The sequence below is a fragment of the Eleginops maclovinus genome, chromosome 9 (assembly GCF_036324505.1).
Source record: "Eleginops maclovinus isolate JMC-PN-2008 ecotype Puerto Natales chromosome 9, JC_Emac_rtc_rv5, whole genome shotgun sequence".
In the NCBI taxonomy this organism is placed as follows: Eukaryota; Metazoa; Chordata; class Actinopteri; order Perciformes; family Eleginopidae; genus Eleginops; species Eleginops maclovinus.
Genome location: NC_086357.1, coordinates 7,172,939 through 7,197,642, shown reverse-complemented (window position 1 = coordinate 7,197,642; position 24,704 = coordinate 7,172,939). Strand labels below are relative to the sequence as shown.

The 24,704-nt window shown below is 41.1% G+C and overlaps 2 protein-coding genes across 2 annotated transcripts; both read left to right on the top strand.

Annotated features, from left to right (window-relative positions):
- Nucleotides 1–184: 184 nt before the first annotated feature.
- Nucleotides 185–3,120, top strand: LOC134869824 (interferon-induced protein with tetratricopeptide repeats 1-like). Its single transcript, XM_063891748.1, is given in 3 exon segments — nucleotides 185–294; nucleotides 1,021–1,572; nucleotides 1,574–3,120. Coding segments are annotated over 3 exon segments (1,299 nt in total). The 5' UTR covers nucleotides 185–286; the 3' UTR covers nucleotides 2,313–3,120.
- A 2,114-nt stretch (nucleotides 3,121–5,234) lies between these two features.
- LOC134869115 (interferon-induced protein with tetratricopeptide repeats 1-like) lies at nucleotides 5,235–9,653 on the top strand. Its single transcript, XM_063890545.1, has 2 exons — nucleotides 5,235–5,373; nucleotides 5,885–9,653. The coding sequence occupies exons 1-2, from the start codon at nucleotides 5,366–5,368 to the stop codon at nucleotides 7,182–7,184; spliced, it is 1,308 nt and encodes a 435-aa protein (XP_063746615.1). The 5' UTR covers nucleotides 5,235–5,365; the 3' UTR covers nucleotides 7,185–9,653.
- The last annotated feature ends 15,051 nt before the right edge of the window (nucleotides 9,654–24,704 follow it).

Sequence of the window (24,704 nt, the reverse complement as noted above, 5' to 3'; positions counted from 1 at the left end):
ACATACGATGAGTCAGGTTAAATATGTGGCTTTAGTTTCCTTCCTAGGAAACGAAAGTCAAGGTGCAATAAGGCCATAGGATGATAACATGTTACATGGACCTGCCACGCCTCTGACGTTGGCTTTGTCAGCAGTGTGACCATTTAAAACTGCGTGCTCCTTAGCATCTCATCATTCACAGCTAAGCAGAAGCTGCAGGTCACTGACTTTATAGCAGCGAACCAAAGCCTCAAGACCAAAAACCATTCTTACATTTACAGAACTACTGAGTTGAGTAAACAGCTGAATGATGAGGTGAGTAGCTGCTTCTTCATTTAATTTCTTTATTTGAGTAATTCAAGACAATACACAAACCCAAAAAGGAGTTATTTAATGTCTTATTGAGTCAAAGGGGCCAAAAATATTAGTATTATGAATCATAAATCTAGTCAAAGACAAGATTTTCATTCCATCCTTTCTTTCTTCATTGACTTTCTTTTCTGTAACTCTGTTATTTTTCTTTCAATGAAGTCAAAGGTTCAACCTTTAAAGTTCATATATTCTCATTCTACAATTCAGGGTTCAGGGTATGGTAAATGTTAGTTGTGGTGAGGATGACTTCAAGAGTCTCACACCGAGGAGAGCAGCCCGTCTGTAGTTTGTTCGGATTTTTCAGTATCGCTTGCCAGATGGCAGCAGGATGAACACAATGTGGCTTCAATAGGTAGTGTCTTTAAAACTGTTGGGCTCTAAGCAGTCACCTTACATATATCACCAATTGGTTTGCGGTTATATCACGCATTAGGTTATAGCACACATTAGGGGATATAATCCTAGTGTTAGGAGCAGTGGGCTGCCATTATGTACGGCGCCCGGGGAGCAGTGTAGGTAACCAGTGTCTTGCTCAGGGACACCACGGTGGCACTTGGTCTTTCGGGGACTTGAACTGGTGACCTTCCAGTTCCCAGGCCAAGCCCCTATGGACTTCGCCACCACCGCCCATGATAATAACCTAAAGATGTTTTTTCTATTCTCCATCAGTGCTGCTCAGAGTCAAACACTGGTGTCCAAACTTGAAGCCCTGGAGTGCCACTTCACCTGGAATCTTGGCATCAGTAAGTCCTTACTCAATAATCGCAGAGACAACCTGGAGGACATTGGCACCAATGATGGAAATCCCTGGCTTGGTCACATTTACAACCTGCGGGGGTTCATTCAGTTCAAGCTGGGATCCAATGAAGAAGCCCAGAAGTTCTTCAACAAAGCTACTGAGTCCTTCAATAAGATGAGAAACGCAGATGAGGGCCCCTGGTTAGTGGTGAACTACGGGAACCTGGCTTGGCTGCACCATCAGCTGGAACACCAAGCAGTGAGCGAGGCTTACCTGTCTAAGGTCGACGCCATGATTAAAAAATACCCATCTCCATCCCAGAAGGAACTCCACCCAGAGACCTATGCTGAAAAAGCCTATACCCTGATGACGGTCAGTAAAGACAAAACACTTGTTACAGATTACTTCCAGAGAGCCATCGCAATGCAACCAGGCATACGAGAGTGGAAGACTAGCCATGCATTAGCTTTAATGTACAGCAGCACAGGGCTGGAAGAGGAAAATCTTGGAGAAAATGAGAATCGCCAAAGAACAGGATCCAGAGAACTTGTACCTCGCCGTTCACTACCTTGAGCAACGTGCTAAAAGAGGAGAAAGAATAGAAGCTGAAGCACGTGAATTAGCCAGAGAGGTTTTGAGAAGTCCTGTCAGCAGCTACAGTGGTTTTAAACCATTACTACGGGTTTACAAAAAATATATATCTGTTGATGAGGCCATTGATTTGGCAGAGGAGGCTCTGAAGCAGCATCCAGATGAGCGTTATCTGAAGAGATGTGCTACACTCTGCTACAAATGGAAGATCTTTGGAAACTGCAAGTACAGTCGTCCAAAGCAAGACACAATAGCCAGATCAATCACTCTCCTTGAGGAGGTGATTAAGCTTTACCCTGATTCTTCACTGGTGAAGAGAATAGACCTTGCAAACACATACACAATGTCCAAAGATGGCAAGGCAAAAGCTGATCAGCTATATGAGGAACTAATGGTAGAGAATGTGGAACCTGTAGACAAACAGATGATCTACAACAACTACGCAAGGTATTTAAAATTCCAAAAAGAAGATGCAACAAAGTCAATAAAATATCACATGAAAGCAGCAAAGATACCACACCAATCTCATTTTCGTGACAAAAGCATCACAACTCTGAAAGCGATTAGAAACAGAGGCGAGGACCCAATGGGAGAGATAAGGGAGTTTCTGGCAAACCTGCAAGAGCCATAATGTGTTTAACAACACTGGTACTAAAGTCAGAATGGAAATATAGGTATTGCAAAACATGTGTACATTCTTATTAATATCATCACCCTCACAATTGAACAAACATGTGTTTTTCTTTTGTTTTGGTAGTACACCAGCCGCAACACCCATACTTGTTGTGAACTCTTTAATGGAACGGACATTTCAACGTTAAACTAACAAAATGTGTAATTTTTTTAACTGTCTTATTTGCAGCCAGGTTTCAACTATGTTTTACACTTTAGTAGCAGATAAACGCTATTAAAAAATGCAAATGTGCTTATTGATGTGATGACAAAAGTTGACTGTTTGCATGTTTTTTAGGCTGTGTCTTAGTTGTTCAATATACAAACTATGAAATGTACATCATGTTTGCTAATGGATCCTTTGTAAACTAAAACCCTTTCAGCTACAACCACAAAAAAGTGGATACTTGTGGTGAAAATCATATACTCATCTATTTAAAAAGTGTTTATTGATTGTTTTGCCTGTAACTTTATATTATTTACAAGATTTCACAATAATTTCACAATAAGTGTTTTGGAATGAATACTTTCCGCATAACACAGGATAACAGTGGTTCCCTTAAAGGAAAAGCTAAGTTTAAACCCAAGTATTGATTCATTTATTTGTTATTGAAAACTTTATTGGAGCCATGTGTAAATAATACCTCAAAGAAAAGGTTTAGATTTTTGCATATTCATTGTCTAGTAATATGGTGAATGGTGAAAACTGAAACTTCAGCTGTACTTCAATGTGTTGTTTTACCCGAACATATTCCTATTAAATAAAATCCCAGAAGCATCAATCATAACTTTGGTCCTTCTTTTCCTCTGGGATCAAGCAAACTTCCAAAAACATACAACGAATTAAATCAGGGTTCTTAGTTCTAACAAATTCCATCCCAGAGTTTGTTGTGTGAACCACAGAGTGAGGCTGAAAGGCTGCAAATGGACTGAATAAACTGATATTGTCTGCATGCTGCTGGCACCTGGGGGCATTACCTTGATAAAAAATGATAGGCAAGGAAATAAAAGTGAGAGAAACATCACTCTTTTCATCCTCTTTGACTTTTCTTGTGACTATTGTTTGAACTCATTTGATGTTAAAAAAAACAAACTCAGTGGAAATATTTTTGAATTTCCTCAGAATAAATCACACTGAAGATGTACACTACAAAAACTGAATGTTGACTTCATTTCAACTTGATAGTATTGCTTTCAGATAACCTAACACAAGCACATGAAATCTGTTGACATAATACATTTAATTAAAGTGAACATTTCAGTTTTTTCAGTGAACCTAAAATATCTTGTTAACTCATCTCAGACAAATAAAAGGTGACAGTAAATACACATTACAAGAAACTGGTTAAAAGATACAACTTAAGAAACTCACAGTGAAATAATCTAATAAACTGAAATGTATGGAATTCGAAAAAACTAACCATGAGAATAAGAAACCAAGTTCATATCTTTGATGAAATATGGTGCAAATGTATGTATTAATGGTATATCTATCTGTGTTAGCTATCTATCTAAGTTATTGTCAATCCCTTTTTCCCTCCTCCCCGTTTCTTTTTCTCTTTCTCTAATCTTTGGATTTTTGTGTAGTTATTTAATGTATGTAAGTGCTGATTTTGTTGTGTATGCCTTGTAACCAAACACTTTCTTAACATTTAAAAAGATATACAAATAGTAATAAGGGATACTGGATGTACCCTTGTACTCCGGATGACACGTTGCCTGTCTTGATGGCACATGAGTAATCTAGATCATTAAAGTAATCTCAGTTAATGCATAACAGAGGAACTGATAATCCTGACATTAAATCTGCGCAATCACTATTATACAATACAATATTTTGGTTTCTGCGCCATAGATGGATCATTCATGGAAAAGAGTTAGGCTGACTGTCTACCTTATTAGGGTTAGGCTACAGCGAATACAATTTGAAAGACTTCAGTTTAAATTCTCAGGAACTTGATTTCTTTGATAAGATATTATATTTTTTATACTTATATAATTGCCACATACTGGTATGGATAATCGTCATGAATACTGCATACCATTATTTTTCTACCTTTGTTCTCTTTGCTAAGCTGTTATGTTTATTTTTGTTTGTTAAACTGCATGTGCACACATGGTTGGCCAATATAGCAGGTTCTGATTGTGAGGGTGCAGCAGCCATATAGAAAGTGGAATCATGGGTTTGTATTTTTTACTCAGAGTAGTTTCGATATTATAAAGAAATAAAACTGAAAGTTAACCCAAACTTCAATCGTTACTAGTTATCAGCTGGCGAATCTTACACAGCGAGAAAGATCCAAAAGTTCCAACAAGAACATTGTGTTGTGCAGTTTATTCAATGATCCAATATCATACAGTACAATGACAACGGTTCTCCTACTTCTTGCCATTTTTGCCTTTCTTGTGGCCTCCTTTTGTCTTTTCCCTGGTAAAAGTAACATATGCCCATTCAGTCGTGCTAATCCCACCTACACCTGTCTACAATATATACACAGACACCCTGTGCTCAAACCTGCCTTCAAAAAAAAGCATACTGTAAACAACTACTATATAAACTTACATAATGTCAGTAAATAAAAGGTATACATTAACAATAAACAGAATAAATGTTGAACTATTAAATAATATACATCAATGAGTAGCTCCAACACTCAGTATGGCTTCTTCTTCTTCAATAATAAAGACTTCAACTTTAAGTCATCTTGAGAGGTAATATAATCAGAACATACGATGAGTCAGGTTAAATATGTGGCTTTAGTTTCCTTCCTAGGAAACGAAAGTCAAGGTGCAATAAGGCCATAGGATGATAACATGTTACATGGACCTGCCACGCCTCTGACCTTTGCTTTGTCAGCAGTGTGACCATTTAAAACTGCGTGCTCCTTAGCATCTCATCATTCACAGCTAAGCAGAAGCTACAGGTCACTGACTTTTTAGCAGCGAACCAAAGCCTCAAGACCAAAAACCATTCTTACATTTACAGAACTACTGAGTTGAGGAAGCAGACGAATGATGAGGTGAGTAGCTGCTTCTGTTGTTTCTATCATTGTAAGAGTATTTAATGAATATCATAAAGATTGATTTATTGTATTAGTGAGTCTCAGGCAAAAAAAAATTAGCATTATGAATCCTAAAAGTCATCAGCAGAGTTTTTGTTCCCTCCCTTTCTTCTTCATTCTTAACCTTTTGACATTTAGGTCTTTTGTTTAGCAACTATTCTCGTTATGCAACCCTGTATTGCCAAATGACAATAAATGATCACAGCATCACGATGCCTTCTGGGCACATTCATTTGGAGATATCCATCCCAATTTTGATACAACTTGGGAAAGACATAGATTATCCTGCAGAAATGATATACTGCACATCAAGGAGCTGGAAATGTTGCTGGTGAGAGGGAATGGGAATAGGTTGGATGTGGTATTTTTTTTCCTTAGTAAGAGGCCGTACTTACACACTTTCGAGGTTATTGCATTAAGCTAGAGATTATGTGTTTTTTCACTTTATTTTATTTTTATTTTCTATCAGTTCTGCTCAGAGTCACACACTGGTGTCCAAACTGGAGGCCCTGCATTGCCACTTCACCTGGGATCCTGACCTCAGTAAGTCCTTACTTTTTCGTTGTAGGGACAACCTGGAGGACATTGGCACCCTGAATGGAAACCCCTGGCTTGGTCACATTTACAACCTGCGGGGGTTCATTCAGTTCAAGCTGGGCTTCAATGAAGAAGCCCAGAAGTTCTTCAACAAAGCTACTGAGTCCTTCAATAAGATGAGAAACGCAGATGAGGGCCCCTGGTTAGTGGTGAACTACGGGAACCTGGCTTGGCTGCACCATCACCTGGGAGACCAAGCAGAGAGCGAGGCTTACCTGTCTAAGGTCGACGCCCTGATAGAAAAATACCCATCTCCATCCCAGGATGAGCTCCACCCAGAGACCTTCGCTGAGAAAGCCTATACGCTGATAGCATTGAAGGGCGACATGAAACTGGCTATAGATTACTTCCAGAGAGCCATCAAGATCCAGCCGGACATGCTGGAGTGGAACAGCTGGCATGTCTTAGCGTCAGTGTATGCTTCTAAGCACAGCAGCACAGGGCTGGAAGATGAGATCTTTGAAAAAATGAGAATCGCTAAAGAACAGGATCCAGAGAACTTGTACCTCGCTGTTCACTACCTTGAGCAACGTGCTAAGAGAGGAGAAAGAATGGAAGATGAAGCACGTGAATTAGCAAGAGAGGTTTTGAGAAGTCCTGTCAGCAGCTACAGTGGTTTTAAAACAATGCTTAGGATTTTCAGAAAATATATATCTGTTGATGAGTCCATTGATTTGGCGGAGGAGGCTCTGAAGAACCATCCAGATGAGCGTTATTTGAAGAGATGCGCTGCACTCTGCTATCAAGGGAGTCTCATTTTCAGTTACAGTCGCCCAAAGAAAAGCATGCTAGACAGAGCAGTCAGTCTCCATCAGGAGGTGACTTCTCTTTACCCTGATTCCTCACTTTTGAGGAAAATAGACCTTGCTAATATATACGCACAGTCACATGATGGTCAGGCTAAAGCTGAGCAGATATATCAAGAACTGCTAGAAAGTGATCTGGAACTTGCAGATAAACAAATGCTGTACAACAACTATGCAAAATATTTAAATTTCCAAAAACAGGATCGCAAAGAGTCAATACGATATCACATGAAGGCAGCAGCGATACCGCAACAATCCTTCTTTCGTGAGAACAGCATCAAAGTTCTGGAAAAAGTCAGAGACAGAGGAAGGGACAGAATGTGCAGAGAGATAAGGGAGTTTCTGGCAAACCTGCAAGAGCCATAGTGCTCTTAACAGCACTTGTTCTAAATCCAGGAAAAAGTAGGCATCGCATTAGCAAAATAATGTGTACATCCTCATTTATTTGTTTAGTAAAAAAATAGAACATAAAAAAGTTAAAATAAATAAATTGAGAAGATTTTCACTTTGACAGAACCTTAGAAGCACACACAGTACAGTTTCCCTACATGTTTCTGATAAACGAAAGAACTGGCAGTGGCAAACACTACTGTTAAATAGAAAAATATAATGTAGTGTTCTGTGTTGTATAGGTTTTTGTTTAATTAAATGGTCTGCAAAGTATAAAATTCTAATGCTTTTGCGTTTTTTTTCAATGCAACACAACTGTATTAATCTATGCTGATGTGATTATAGGAAAGTAAAAGCATACATGAAACACCACTTTGGCCTTTAATAATATTATATTGTATTTGTATAGCACACGAGGTGCTTTAGTTCATTGGTTTCTTAGCACATGGGGAGGCATGGGCATCTCCAAGAGGAAGTAGCTGGAACTTGTGTAGGACATGTGTATTATCCCCCATGACGCCAAAGGTACTGACATGATGCCCCTAGCATGAGGCTAAACATCAGAGGGGTGATTCAGTGAACTGTGGTTTGAAAGCACTTTATTTTATTGATAATAAGTGATAGGAATCAGCATTAGAGTAAGAATACTCTCGATAAAGAAACAGTAGAAGTTTGGTAAAAAAGTTTTGGGGACATAGAAAGTTTTTGGGCTCTTGAATAAGTAGACATTTGTCAGTTTTCTGTGTTTTGGAATGCTAACTCTTATTTTCGTCAGCGTGGAAAAGGAACAAGAAGAGGGAAGTTCTGCCCCCTTGTGGGGAGCCTTTGCTGGTGTATGGTGTATCTGCTAAGACTCATTTATCTGTCGAACTAAATGTACAAAATATTAATTTGTTAAGTCAAATATGTCACCAGTTAAGTCACAAAGAAGAAGCATGTATGATAGACTTGTAACTACGGATGACAAGGACTACAAAATAAAAGGACAGAAAGGATCGGATTGGCCCAGTCAGGGCTGAATTTTAAAATAATGCCTTTTTATGGGGAATATGATCATGTATTGTTTATTTTATATTCTTATTTAATATATTTATATTTCTTAATGTTACGCTTGTTATTGTGATGTGAACTGTAAGAAATAATAATCAATATTATGTGTAAGTACAACACTGTCTTATTTTGAAAACTGTTTTATTTTGAAACAGTTTATTGTGTAACCGGATGTTGGTTTTAGCCTCAGATAGCATGTAGCTAATATTGTATTGTATATATGAGTAGAGGGAGAAGGACGTGTGGAGTTACATACTAAACACACTGCCTCTACCGCTCACTCATTGATGCTGCAATAATACTATTGCGTGTTTTGTTTTTTTTGTCAATGTATTTTGATTGAGGTTTTAAACATATACATAAACAAGCCCTTGAGAGAACACATAACAAATTGAGACAAAAATAACAGCAAATTATCAAATATAGATACACACAATCACACAACAGTACAAACACAAAAAAATATATATATATATAAAAATATATTTTTTTAAAAACCACAAAAAACATCCACAGTGATTACCCAATTACTTCACATCTCAGTCAGAGCCAAGTGGCACCGTCAGCTGTTCTACATAAGAAATAAATGGACGCCATGCTACATCAAATTTCGCCATTGATCCATTCAGTGTGTATCTCAGTTTTTCAATCTTAAGGAAAAACAGAACATCACAGATCCATCTACCAAACGAAGGCGGGCGGTCACTTTTCCAGTGTAAAAGAATGAGCCGCCTCGCTAGGAGGGAGGAGTAGGCCATACCATTTAATTGTGAACTTTGAACTGCTAGAAAGTGATCTGGAACTTGCAGATAAACAAATGCTTTATAACAACTATGCAAAATATTTATATTTCCAAAAACAGGATCGCAAAGAGTCAATACAATATCACATGAAGGCAGCAGCGACACCGCAACAATCCTTCTTTCGTGAGAACAGCATCAAAACTCTGCAGAAGATCAGAGACAGAGGCGAGGACCCAATGTGCAGAGAGATAAAGGAGTTTCTGGCAAATCTGCAAGAGCCATAAGGTCTTTAAAAGAACAGGGTAAACAATCAGAAAAAAACATGCACTATTTAAAATGATCTATACATATTAATTGATTGAAAATATATATCTAGGAGCAGTAGTACACTCGATTTTATGAAAAATGCTTTAATAACATAACAAAATATCTTCTGTTTCCATTTTCAATGTATTTTTTGTTACAAAACACTACATAACCTATAATTTGTGCTTTGCTGTTAGGTTTTATTAGTGTCATATAAAAATGTGATTGGTATTGCAATATATAATGGATGAATATTAATTCCAGATGAAACTGATTGTATGATTTTATGCCAACAGTGCCTCTATATTGTAAAGAACAATAAACATGCATTATGTAAACCAAGAAATGTACTTGTTTTTGGTTTCCTGATTGCTTTAGGGTTAATACATGCATATACTCTACACATAATTTAGCAGGACCATGCGCGTCGCCACAATAGTATTGGGGGGGGACACGTCCAAAAGTCGTTTGGACCCCCCCACATTTGCCATCAAAAATATGAGTGCATGACTGCTCTACTAGTCCAGCGTTCTTTCCATTGCTTCACAAACAAATCCGTTCCACTTTATCAGTAGGGGATTACCCATATCAACAGAAATCCACTCCGCGTTTGTTTTTTTTAACACACAGCAGCAGCAGCATCACGCTGCGTGATGCGCATATTCAAAACATTCACTGTTGAGAATCAGATCACGAGATGGACATACAGAATTTTTTTTCGAAGAAGAGGAAAGTAAGTCTGAGTTTTCCCTTGAGTTGCCAAACAGCTAAATTGCATTCTTCCATGGTCAAACACAGCCAGCTTTTCTAATAAGAATGTTAGCACCATTATGAGACATTCTCTGTCTATATTAGCAATATAATTAGCATACTAGCTAGCAATATTAGCAATATAATTAGAATACTAGCTAGTCAGTCACAAAGATCCTTCAGCGCAGCGCCCACCCACTGCACGTTGGAATCAACCAAATATGAGCTAGATATATATATATACTTTGTTCAGCTACTCAAGCTTAGAGCAGAGGGTGATGTTCTAAAGCAGGGCTATTCAATTACAAATTTAGTTGGGCCAAATTTTCAAACCAAGATATTGAGCTGGGCCAGACATTCTCGGCAGCCAGTAAGCAGCAGGTAATAACACATTTTAAAACAACACAAATGAATGTATTGAAAAACAAGTAATATTTATTCATTGTTTCCTTCTTAAATGGGGTCACATCTAACACAGGAACATCAAAAGTACATACAAAAATAAAAAAGCTATAACTACGCAAAATCTTTGGCAGTAGCAACGCTTTTTTCCACTTTTGAAATAAAAAAATAAACATTTGGTCATACCTGACCAAGGAACATCTCAAAGTGCATAAAAACAAACTAGTACACATTCGCAGTAACGTTTGTTTCCCTTTAGGAATAAAATTAAAAAATTGCTCACATCTTACCCAGGAACATGTCAAGGTACATAAAATTAAATAGTGCAAAGTATTACAAATAACACCAGTATCCATTTTGAAACAAAACAAAATATTTTGGTCATATATGCAGTGTCCGAACTACGGGGGGACTCGGGGGATCCGAGACCCCCTGAAACTGACACGAGATCCCCCGAAAACATGATTTGGGAAATGTTGGGGGGTCTCTAAAATATTGGCAAAATGTGTTTTATTGATATTGAAATCGTGTGTAACGGGAACCATTTGCATATCAGAAGTGTTGTGTTTACATCAAAGATAAAATAAACAGATATGACAACGACTGCAGTCTATCCCCATAATTTCTCACGAATTCTAGGCCTGTTTGTGTGTGGTTGTGCCTCTTTCCCATGCGCATTTTGATACAATGTATGTTGTGGGTGTGGCCGAAGTTTGAGAAAGTGTTTTTTTAATAATTCCGTCTTCAGTCAGATCGTGTAAGTGCAAGTGGTCAGCGTTAGCAATGGCTAAACGACAGCAAGGCACTCTTTCCCATTTTGGATTTTTTTTAAAAAGCAAAAGTTCTGAGGAACAAGATGTTGTTCAGTCAGCAGATGACAGTGGACAAGCGTCCGCAACCACGTGCATTACTGGAAACGCTGGACCCACGGTCAGCGTGCAGCAGGACCAACGGTCAGCATGCAGCATGCAGCAGGATCGAGCAGGCAGCGTGGAGCTATCTGCCGGTGAGTCCACGTCCGTGGCCCTCTCTCACCCGAGCATCTGGACGAGCCAGCAGTGGACAGAGTGGAAGTCTCGAAACCCCTGGCTGTATACAAAGGATGGCAAGTTGGGATGCTCTGTCTGCCGGGACACAAAAACCCTTTTATCGGAAATGGGAAGTGGCACACACCTGTCTGAGGAATGGATACACGGGGATGTAAGTAGCCAGACACAATTCGGGTTACGTAAAAAAATATACAAACATAGGGATAGCAACGCGCACAGAAGGGCAGTCGAGATAACAGAAACCAAGCAAAAGGACATTCTACCCAACAGAGTTACTGCGATTAATGCCAAAGCGACAGAAGAAACGGCACTGTCCTTTAGATCGGCCTATATGGTGGCCAAGGAAAGGCTAGCCTATCAGAAGCTACCTGCTATAATGAAATTGCAAGAGCTGAATGGGGCAAAAGTGGGTCCTGTGCACAAATCAGACAAATCATGTGCTGAAATGATTGGTCATATTGCGCAGGAAATGAGAAGAAAGTTAGTTTCAAACATAAAAGAAATGAATTCAAGAATCAGCCTAACCATTGATGAGAGCACAGTGCACGGACGTGCCTATCTCATTATTTATGTAAGATGTGACGTGAGTGGGAAAGGAGACGTGGACAATGTATTTTTGGACATTGCAGAGCTGACACAGGGCACAAATGCAGAATCCATTTTCAATAGTTTGAGACAGAGTTTGCGCCAAGCTGGGTTAGATGACGAGTTTTTGGGCCGGAACCTCACCACAGATGGTGCTGCAGTCCTCACCGGTAAAACCACTGGGCTGATTGCGAGGCTGAAACGCGATTTCCCCAACATACAGTCAATCCACTGTCTCGCCCACCGCCTTGAATTGGCTGTCCATGACTCACTCAAGGAGGTTGCTGGATGTAACCACTTTGAGATTTTCATCTCCAAGCTCTATGCTCTGTACCACCAGTCCGGAAAGAATGCACGCTTGCTTGAGGAGGCGGCTGCTGACCTCAATATGCAGGTTTTGAGAATCGGACAAATATTCACTATACGATGGGTGGCTAGTAGCTTTAACACCGTGAGAGCAGTGTGGAACAACTTCCCCGCATTAGCGCGCCACTTCAAAACAGCAAGTGAAGATCCAGGTCGAAATGACACAGAGAGAAAAAAAATCCTGGGGCTATACAAACATCTCACACACAAAGGGTTTTTAATGGATCTGGCGTGCATGAAAGATATGCTACGTGAGCTGCAGGGCCTATCATTAAAACTCCAGCGGAGAGACTTATCCCTAGTGGATGCCACTCGCCACATTCAGCAGACAGTGGATGTCCTGACAGCCATGAAAGAGAGCGGAGGGAAATCCACACTGAAGGCCGAACAACGCGCGTCCGTGGGCCTGTTTAAAGATGTGGAACTGTCCGAGAGCAGGGAGAAAATTAACCGGCGCCAGTTCTATCAGTCGGTGATTGACGGACTTAAAATGCGCATGCCAGAGTCGGACCTTGTCCAGATGTTGAAACCCCTGGAAAAGCACTTCTGGCCAAAAGACCGCAACTCGTTAATCATGTATGGAGAACATGAAGTACGGAAACTAGCGAAAACACTAGGCGAGTCGGCTAAAGAGGCAGCGGATGAGTTTCGTCGGGCAAAACACTGGAAAGTTGTGAACAGCAAGCAGGACATATCTCCCAACCTCGTCAGAGTGTGAAAGGGGGTTTTCGGCCGTCAATAATACGGACAGTAAAACCCGCAACAGACTGCGCGAGAAAAGCCTGTCATCGCTACTTTTTGTGCATTTAAATGGACCCCCACTGGAGCGTTTTGACCCAGCACCCTTCATCACATCATGGACCAAATCAGGTCATCGCATGTCCACGTCATGGGTTTCTGGACCAACAGCCAAGGAAGATGAGCCAAGGCCTTTGTGGTCTATTCTGCTTTAAAGTAAGACATGATGCATTTAATTATTCCTATATGCTGGGTTTGGAAACGCCTGATGGATTCGTTCATGTTTGTGGTGCCTATTTGTTTGTTGACGCTTGTTGCCGTGCAAGATTGGTTGCTTTATTGTGTATGCCGATGTGAACATGATTTCCAGTGATCTTTGGTGGATGTGTTGAGTAGGCCTATGTTGCCTGTGTTTTTCTTGCGTGTGGTATTATTGTTGACGCGATGTTGTTTTTGAGCATGCCAACGGACATGATTTCCCCTTATGATTGCAGACGCGATGCGTGTGTGGAGGTGTGGAGCCTGTGTGCGTAATTGCCGTAAAGCTGTGCTGTCCGCGTATGATTCTGTATGTAGGCTTGTGTTTTCGAGATCCGCGCTCTGAGTCAAGCGCAAGAGCAAGCGCCCCACCCCCGAGAGAAAAATGGGACCCCCCGAAAATCTCGGCATAGTTCGAACACTGCATATATGACCCAGGCACATCACAAAGTGCATGTAACAGAATTAAAAGGAACCATCAATTCTATCAAAGCTATCAGTGCGTAAACCCACACAAGTGATAACAGTAACTAACAGTAAATAACACATGAATACAACGTCTACTACTGCACACTGAGGGAACACGTGTGATTAGGCATGGCTTTGTTACACATCCCACATACACCGATCAGCCATAACATTATGACCAAATTAAATTATATTAATTTGGTGATTACTATTGTCTCTTTTAGGCCACCCTACTAAGATTCAGAGGGCCGAAAATATGGAGACACCTCTCAAGATAATGCACTCCAGTTCAACACCAGTTCAAAATACAACTTAAATAATCACCATGTAGTTTAATTAATTATTATTATCTTTGCAAATGCAGAATTAATGGCAGAGCTGTTGTATTGATCACATTAGATTGTACAAGTGGTCATGATGTTATGGCTGATCGGTGTATGTAATCTATAATCTGATGACCTTCTTAGTGGGAGAAGTGACATGTTTTGTTCTGAACAAGAGCATTGACTTTTGGCTCATATGATGTTAATGCAATCCGAAGGCATTGGTGAAGAGTGCTGTCAGTCAGAGAGCAGCGAGAGCTGCTTTTTATTGTGTTCATGTGTGAAAAGCTTGATTCACAGGTGTATGTTGATCCAAACATACTGAGCACGATAACTGCTACTTTCCTAACATTAGGGAACTGATGGACATTGACATCAGTCCAAAACTTTGCAGGCCCGTGAGTGCGAAGCTCCCGTGCCATGGTTATGGAGGACTGCATGTCAACTAGCTCGAGAATGAATTTCCCCTCGTCAATGGAAGGGACCACGTCCTTTGCTCTGGTGGATAAGTCCCCTCCTGTTGCAGCGGTGAACGGGTCTCTGGCAAAGTCCATCACCTCTGTGGGCAGAGGAAGTCCATCGAATCGACTGACAAAGTTCTCTTTCAACCTCGCAATAAATTCTTTCATCGTATCCGCGATTTGTCCCGGGGATGAGATGCAGTTGCGGAGTGTCGGGAAATGCAGCATCCGGCCTGTGGTCAAGTCAGTCGCGAAAAGGTCCAGTTTGACTTGGAATGCGCGCGTCTGTTCCACAAGTTCAGTGACAGTTTTGTCTCTGCCTTGTAGTCCCACATTTAGGTCGTTAAGGTGTTTGAATATGTCGCTCAGAAAGCAGACATGGGCCATGAAGTTGTCGTCCAGTATGCGATTTAAGTGTGTTTCTGCCTTTTTCTGCTTGCTGCTGCGGAGAAAAGTTGTGATCTCCTCTCTGAGATTGCAGAAATGCTCCAGTGCTCTGCCTTTGGACAGCCATCTGATGTCATTGTGAAGAAGCAGGTCGTGGTGCTCAGCGGACATTTCTGACAGCAGCATGCGGAATAAGCGGTGTTGGAGGCTTGATGTGGAGTGGATAAAATTAATTGTTGCCATCACGCTGTCCATTGTCGTTTTAAGCTCCCCGCTTAGTTTTGCGCACAACACCGTCTGATGCACAATGCAGTGCAAGGATATCATCCTTGGTGTAACAGCAGACCAACGTGCTGCCAAACCATTCACTTTTCCTGCCATAGATGGTGCCCCATCAGTCACAAGCATACACACACGCTTATATCCAGACCAGTGTCTTTGAAAAAAGCTGAAATTTTCTCAAACAGTATCTCGCCAGTTGTGTGACCTTCCAGCGGCAGTAGACCAAGCAGTTCCTCTCGGAAGCAATTCCCATCAAAAAAACGGACATATATGCACAACTGTGCGGTATCCGTTTTGTCTGTGGACTCATCTACAGCTATATGTAACACTTACTACCAGTTGTAGTGAAGTAGAGTTAGTTTGGACCAGTCTCTAGGTTCGTAGGGAGCAGTTGTAGTTAAAACAGTAGCAATAATAATTAAATAATAAGACACACCACAGACCATCAAGTAGTTTCAAATGCCGGCTTGTTTAGAAAAGTTTAGAAAAGTAGAAAAGTAGAAATTGGTACCATAAACAGACATACAATATATACAATATTCAAATAATTTGCATTTGAATGCAATTGGATCCAGTAGAAACAAGGTATTCTAATTAGGAAATGAAATGAGCATTAGTTTCACTTTTAATCTATTTTGGTTCAAGGAAATATAATTTACTTTAGATCACAATTAAAGTTGTTCTTAATTATGTATCTAGTTTTATTTCAAGAGTTAACTCAGTTTATGTTCAATAATACTTCAATAATAATTCAATATAGCTAATAATCAATAGTTAAGATTAATTATCTAAATATATTATTTCAGTATTTCAGTTCTAGTTTTGAATCTTAATTGAATCAAATAACACTATATCAAAATATAACTTCAATCTAATAAGACATCAGTCATGCTATTTATCTCAACAGGCCTATTTTAAATCAATGGGTCAAGTTTCATTTTGCTAGTTGCTAGTTATCAGCTATCTAAACCAGTGAGCTGGAGTTCTAGGTTCTAGCAGATTTAAACTGCATGGCATAACCAGAAACATTAGCATAGCAATCAAAGAAAAATAACAAATCCGGAAAATAACATTCACAGATACTATTCACAGTTCAGCAAATTCAAAACAACATTCAGTCTCAGGCCCGTAGCCAGCATTGTGGTGGGGGGGGATCTTTTCCCCCCGAAAGTGGACTTCATTTGGCTCCCTACTCCAATGCCCCCTAAATACACCAGCACACTTCAAATCTTTTAATTTAGACATATTTTATTCATCGTCAAGTTTGTTGTGAGTCTGTTGTTGCTGTCCTTCATTTTTTGTCTGTTGCTCCCCACTGTTAACATAAATGGACATGAATTGCTTCAATTGAGCTATCTCTATAGTCATTAAAACTTTAACAAGAATGAAGAATTTGATATAAATGTAAGTCAACTCAAACTTCCTACATCTGTGATTGTCTGTCTCTGTTGCTCACCTCGGTTGTCTGTTGCTTTCTTCCATTGCCTGTCTGTTGCTGCCCTCCATTGTCTGTCTCTGTTGTTGTTCTGTCTGTCTGTTGTTGCTGTCCTTTATTGTCTATCTCTCCACTGTTGACATAAATAGATAAGAATTACTTCATGAAGTACACTATCGGTATGGTCATTAAAACTTAAACATGAATTAATAATGATATAAATTGAAGTGTTCCAGAAAAGAGCTTTCAAACAGCATCAAAACCATCTCTTTGTAATTTAAATTGACATAATCAAGGTTGAATGTGTAGTGCCCTACCCTCTTACTTAAAACATTCTTAGTCCATTTCTCCCTTATATTAGTGCCAGATTCATGCAAATGCAGTTCTGGGGTTCTACCTTACCACTAAGAAGGCACACAAAGTTTGATTAAAATCTGTGTCGGTTGGGCCCCAAAGTGTCTGATTTCACGTGAAATGACCCACCCCCCATGTCTCCCTCTTCTTCTTCTATGGCTTCTATTGCATCAGAACGCTCATCAGCTCCAATCGTCTTGGGTGCATTTTTGAGTATAGATCGACAGCTTCATCCAGATCCAGAGCCATGTCGTAGTGGGTATGGATGAGAGCCAAGGATGACATGCGGTCCTCTCCCATGCTGCTCCGCATGAATGTGTTGAGTCTCCGGAGAACACTGGCAGACCTCTCACATTCGCAGGAGGTCACTGGCAAGGTGCATGCAATTTTCAGGAGTTTGAAGATGTTCGGATACATCATCTCATCACACTCTTTGATAGCTGAGGCACATGAGCTTGGTCTTTGGTGTAATGCTTTGACCTGCCACTTCAACTTCCACCGTTTCAGCTCCTGGTCAATGACCTCTGGTGATGGCAAGTCATCTTGGTACAGAGCGACTGCTTCAGAGATGTCCACCGTTACATCTGAGTTGCACTGGACAGATGGAATTAGGCCCATGAGCCTTGATGCGGTCACAGAGAGGGGACTAAATCTGGACTCAAACTCTGAAATGACATGGTCTAAGAAGGGTATCGTCATGTTCCGGAGATAGTACTCCTTCACTCCTTCAGCGGGTACATTTTCCCTGTGTTTCTGCCTTCCAGCTGCTCTCGGCTGGGTTGGTTCCACGTTGACCTGAGCAGCCATCCTAACTGCTTGTTCGTAGATTTGATTGAAGTCGTCGTCGATGGTCTCGCGGAGCTCCTTGTAGACAGACTTCACCTCATCAACCATGCTAAATTCCTCGATGATGTCGAGTGAGGTGCTTTGCAGTTTCACCGTGATGCCCGCCAGGTGGGATAAAACTTGGTATACGGTGAGGAATGTGAGGATGAATCCAAAGTTTTGTAGCCCACTCAAGAGACCATAGGCCTCTGCTTTGTACTTGCCCTCCCATCCACTGGTGACATCTTCACTGTACTCCTCTGTATGGAGACCCTGTGCCATGACTTCCAGAGCCTTAATAATGAAGACAAAGGCACTGTAGAAGTGACTGTAGGCATCATGCCGTGCTGCCCATCTTGTGCGGCTGAGGTCAATCAGGGGCTTCCGCTTTCCGGTAGAATGTGCCTCCTTATCTACAACCTCCTTGAGAAGGTGTTCCCTCTTCGGGCTGCAGGTGAAGAACATTACGATGTACTTCATCTTATCAATCATGTTGCGCACAACTGGAAGAGCACAAGAGCGTGCAATGACAAGGTTCAAGCAATGCCCATTGCAGTGCATATAAACTGCCTTAGGCGCATCCTTTTTTATCAAAGCTTGAACGCCAACATTTTCGCTGCTCATATTGCTGGCGCCATCGTACCCCTGGCCTCGACAGTCAGCAATCTCTATGCTTAGATGACTCAGCACATCTTTGATCGCGCTTGCAATGTGGCGACCTGTGATCCGTGGCAAAGTACAAATCTCAAGCAACTCCTCTCTGATATTTAAGTCTTTGTCCACGAAGCGAACACACATTGGCATCAGCTCTTCATTATGGGATGTGACCTCATCAGCTAGGACTGTGTACATCTGAGCATGCCTGACCTCTTCCACGATCTTGGCCTGAATCATGTGCTTCCCTATTACATCAATCATTTCATTTTGGCTTTGAGGTGATAGATATGTGGCATTTTTTAGCTTTGGTTTCTCCAAATGCTGCTTCAGCTTTTCATCGTGATTTGAAAGCAGTTTCAATAGGGCCAAGAAATTCCCAGGATTGCCACTACAATGCTGCTGCTCAGCTGATCCTCTCAGTGCAATGCATTGACGGCCACAGTAGAGAACAGCCTCTGCAACGCACTTGAGAATGTGCCTGTTCTCTTTGATGTTGGTCTCCTTTGCACTGTCCATACGGACTGATATCCGGGTATTGGGGTTTTCATGTGACTGTCGAAACAGTTTTGCTCTTTCAAATGCCACTAAATGGTTTGCTTTCGATTGGTGGCTTCCAATTATCTTCGTTTTCTTATGCCATTTACTGAAGGGCGCATTTATCAGTGAAGTTGACTGTTTCCTCTCTGTGGCATTGAGAAAGAGAGCACAGCATATGCAGAAAGCGCCATCGAGTTTCATGCTGTAAACCAGCCACCATCCATGCTCCTCAAACCAATCATACCTGAATGCCCTGTTGCACCCACCAATAAATGGAGTTGGGAAAATGAAATGTTTCGAAGGTCTGACGTGGTTTTTCACCAAATTGTACTTTTGGCCATCAGACATCTGACACACAGCCTGTGCTATTTCCTCAATAGATTTGGTTGCATCTATGAAGAAGCCAAGGTCACTGTCAAGTACAGAGCTCGGCTGGGCTACCTCACATTCTGCTGCCTGTCTCACTCTCACATCCTCAGCCACTTCAGGAGCTGCTGCATCTCTCTGCTCTTCCACTGCACTGTTACCTGGCAAGGCTGTTTCATTGCTGCTACTACTAGCTGCTGGTAGCTCACCCTCCACATGCTGACTCACTAAATAAATACAGCAAAAGAAAGACATTTAAGTCAATTTTAGAGTATTTCAAACCAGACATAATAATAATTTTATTCTCTGAATTATTTTATTTTCTATTGTGCACATAGAATTGTGAGGGTTTGGGTAATTTCATCAAGCAGATATATTGCATTTGTCATAAAACGGTTTTAACAAAAAGCACACACAACAAACGTCTGACAACAAACATCTGCACCTGAAACACAAACATCAGGTGCAGGGAAACTACACTGATTGACTCACATACACCCTATCCATGTTTAACCCCCTTTTTTTTTTACACCTCTATACTGTATTTTATTTACTATGGCCTTAGGAGCAACAGGCATGGTGACAGTAAAATACAGCCTAGCTGGAGCAACAGGCATGGTGACAGTAAAATACAGCCTAGCTTGATCATCAGCATTGCAAAGTGAGTTACTGAATGTTATTGTCACTTACATTTCTTAAAAATCAACTAATGGGCATAAAATAATTTGGCTTTAGTGTGGGGGGAACCCCTCATAAAATCCGTTTCACTTTCAGGAAAAGGTGGAGAGGCACCAATAGAGACCGAGGTCGAAACTGCACATAATAAGTTCTGTCATAGACATCTGAAGCCGCGAGCACAAAATGGTAACACTCTGCGTCAAGACAGTAGACTCAGGAGACAGACACTAGTCTAAAACAGACGGGGGGAACTGTCAGCTATGTGGCACTTGCAGAGCACAAGCATAACGAGATGGAGGGGGGGAGACATTGAAGCACCGAAGTCACGTTAACACGCCAAGCAATACACTTTTAACAATCCCGAAAATAGTTACTGTTACGTTCGCTATGTTTCCTACAAAATTGACAGTGGTATTTTCTGTGTTCGGCGAGGGATGGGGCTAGCATATAGTCTAATGGAGCTAGGCAACCACTGACAAGTAGCCTAGGTCAGTGAGTGTTCAGATGCAGCTAGGTCTAGCAGCTAAGTAGTAAAGAAATAGAAGCCCTGCACTCAGCAGCTTACCGATTTTGGTCCTTTTCTGGAATAAGTCACCAATGTTTTGGGACAATGTTGCCGCCGACTTCTTTCGTTTACGTTCCTTGTCTTCTTTTTTACCCATTTTCGCTATTCTTCTGATTCTTCTTTGTTCCTATGTAATAGGCGATTAGGCTAGCTACCAACAGAAATGGGGGCATTACCGCCACCGACTGGATTGGTGTAAAACAGTCTGAACAAAATGTGTAAACAGAAATATTAACCATTTATCTTACTCGTCACTTCTCTGAGTCTACTTTTCTTTTTTATTAGTCTGGATTTTGATATTGTAAATTTAGATTTGAATCATGTATATTCACCGGAGATGAACAATTCATTCATTGAATAGCCCACATATCTTGAGGGGCGTGTCTGTGTATGGGGGGAGGGGGGGGGGGGTCGAGTGCGGGAGGGGGATCGAACGAACCCTTCGATCCCCCCTGGCTACGGGCCTGATTCAACCGTCGTAAATGTATTTCAGCTTGACGTTAAAGTTCGTTACTCTGCATTCAATGCAGCCAATGGATGCTAACCACGTTGTGCAGTCCGTGTGGTGTGAATGAATCCACCCTTACCGCATCCACGTTGGCTAATATCTCACTAAAGGAATAAACTTGTGGTCGAAATAACGATGGCACCAAACAGTCCTACCGCAACTCTGATTCGAGCGATGTGTGTTCTCCTCCGAAATGCAGATGAAGCTGGAAGATGCCACTCGATAGTGGTTCAACTCTCATTGGGTATAGCTCGCCATCTTGTCTCATCAATCGTAATGTGGCTCGTCAATCGTAACGTGACTTCAGAACTCCCAGACTACTCGACAATTTCTCAGTCCAAAAAATAATATCAAAGTACAAATAAAACACAGTCTATCTCTATAGACGTAACGGTAACACAAAACACTTTCAAAAATGGAAAATAAAGGCTTACACAAAGTTTCTAGTCTATTGCTCACTGGTTCGATTTCAATAGCGATTTCTATAGCGTCTTGCTTCTTGAAAAGTTTTCTTCTTCTGATGTTTCACGCGTGAACAAACGTTACAGCCAATCTGATTGGCTGAAACAACTGTACTTTCTTAAAGTGACAGGATATCTATTTTAACTTAGAAGCTTACAGGATGAATTAACATGAATGAATCATTACTTTTAATCCTATTTATCAAACTAAATCATGGGCTTTTTATTTAAAATGATGAAATTATGTTTGATAATTATTCTTATTTATTAACCAGTTAATAACCAGTGTCTATTTTCAAGTGTCTATTTTCACCTGGGTTACATATAGACATCACCTCAGCTTTCCTCAGGTCTTCTAACAGTGTTTCAAACACATCTGTGGCAAGAATTTCCACCCTTCGAATGTTTGAGGTGTCTGACATGGGTACATGTTTAATAGCAGATGTCACACTCGTTTTAATTTTGTCGTCATTTATTACTTCATCCATGATGGCCAGCATGCAGTCTTTGACAGTTTCTGAGTCTGTAAACTGTCTTTTCCTTTTGGCCAAGATCCAGGAGACTCGAAGGGAAGCTGCTGTAGCTCTCTCTTGGGCTGTGCATGACCGTACCATGGTAGTACAGCTCCGGTTGTAAGATGGAACCAAACTCTGCACTTTTGCAGCCTCTCCTGGGATCCCTCGGGAAGGCTCGGATGGCAACTGATGTCCTCCTTCGATTGAACCTGCCCTTATCCTGCCTTCGCGGGCAGAGCTATGATGGGGCTGCCAATATGGCAGGTGGAGCTAAAGGCGTTCAGGCAGTCATAAAGGAGACACAGCCTCTTGCTCTCTACGTTCATTGTGGTCCTCATTGCATTAATCTGGTGACTCAGACAGCCTGTAGCACAAGCACTATTGTGTTTGATGCGCTGGATTTAGTCCACAAACTTGGCAACGTGTACCATCTATCTGGGCAATATAAGACAATATTTAAGGAGGTTACCCAGTCGGAAGAAGGGAGTTTCAGAACTCTGAGGCCCCTCTGCCCCACACGATGGCTCATGAGGGTGGTAGCTATCCAGGCAGTTGTAGATCAATATGAAAAGATTTTGGTCAGTCTTGAGGAAATGGCATCTGGTTCCTCTGACACTTGCATAACTGCAAGGGGGCTTCTGGAGAGGTTTCAGAAGGGGCACATTTTGCTCAGCCTGATTATGGCCCTTGAAGTTCTAAAAGAACTTGAATGTCTCAACCGCTCCCTTCAGAGCAAGACAGTGAGTGTCTCAGGGATGCTGGCTGCGGTTGATTGTGTGAAAAACACAATTCAAGTAAAGAGATCTGATGAAACATTTCATCGTATATATACCCAAGCCTGTGATATGATCCAGGAGTTGGACATTGAGGCTATCCAGACTCCTCATATCCGGAGACCCCCAAAGCGCTTCACAGGAAATGCACCTGCATTTAGACTACTTCCCCTGAGGAGTTCTACAGAATAGAATTCTTTAAAATGGTGGATGTAGTTGAGGTCCAGTTGACAAAGCACTTTGTCCAGAGCAGCTTCCAAACACTCAACATACTGGAAAGGGTGTTAATAACTGGAAAGGTGGAGGATGTGGATGTGGTCAGTTCTTACCCAGAACTAGACCAGCATTCTTTGGAGGTACAGCTGGCAATGTTCAAACTTCAGTATCCCTGCAGCACGGTCAGTGAAGTGTTGGATACCCTGAGAGCTATGCTGCCAGAGGTTCGAGGTTTGTTCACTCAAGTAGAAGTGGTGGTCAGGCTTCTTCTTGTTGTGCCATGCTCCTCAGCAGAAGCTGAGAGAAGTTTTAGTGCCTTGAGAAGGCTCAAGACGTGGCTGCGCTCTTCAATGTCTCAAAAGCGCTTGAACAATGTGACTGTTTGCCACATCCACCAGGAGCATCTTGACAAACTTGACTTAGGGGAGATTTGCCAGTCATTTGTGTCTGCAAATGACAAAAGAGGTCACACTTTTGGAGCCTTTGTATGATCTCTTACTTTTGTTCTTACTGTAAAAATCCTGCTGTAGGCATGATACAGATATTAGGGGAGAAATATGATTATAGGAGAAGATATAGAACATTTAATGAAAGGACAAAAAAAAGGGAAATCAACAATTTTGGGGAAAGGATGGAGATAGTAAAAGCAAGTCTTTAACAGGTTGTAAGGTTGTATTGAGTTATAGTTTTATGTTCTGCAGGGCACTGAAGAGGGTTAAGTTTGATTGTAATAGGCTCTGAGTAGACTAAGTACGCATTTTATGTTTCCTCATAACTTTTTTTTCAAGAGATTTTTTGTTGCATGACATTAAAATAGGGCTATATGTTACCTCCAATTTACCTCATTCTTTTCTAATTCACTCTTAGATTTTTTAAATCCTCATATTTTGCGCTCATTAAAAGAAAATAAAGTGCCAAAAAAGTTGTCAGTGTCAGTCCTCTGTGTATTACACCAAAACATAATAGTAGTCAGTAATTGCAGACCATGTCGGCTCCAAGGAAAAACAATGAAAGAGGGAGATCATTTTGAATGTAAAATGCACCAGAATGCGGGAAATTGAATCTACTTCTTTCAAAATTTTATGGGGGAGGACCCACAGACCCCCCGCAAAAATGTGTCCCCCCCATATTCAAAAAACTGCTGACGCCCTTGTATATATATATTTAGGTTATTATATCCAGCATGAGAATCAAGTTGTTAAATTAACTTCACCTTAAATAGCTTTGATAAAAACACATTTATATGATTCTGAAATGGGCCATTACGTATAAGAAGTAGAACAAGGAATCCTTAATCGTCCCACAGAGGGGAAATTTTACATTTGACCCATCCTAGTGTTAGGAGCAGTGGGCTGCCACATGCACGGCTCCCGGGGAGCAGTGTAGGAAACGGTGCCCTGCTCAGGGACACCCTTCCAGTTCCCAGGCCAAGTCCCTA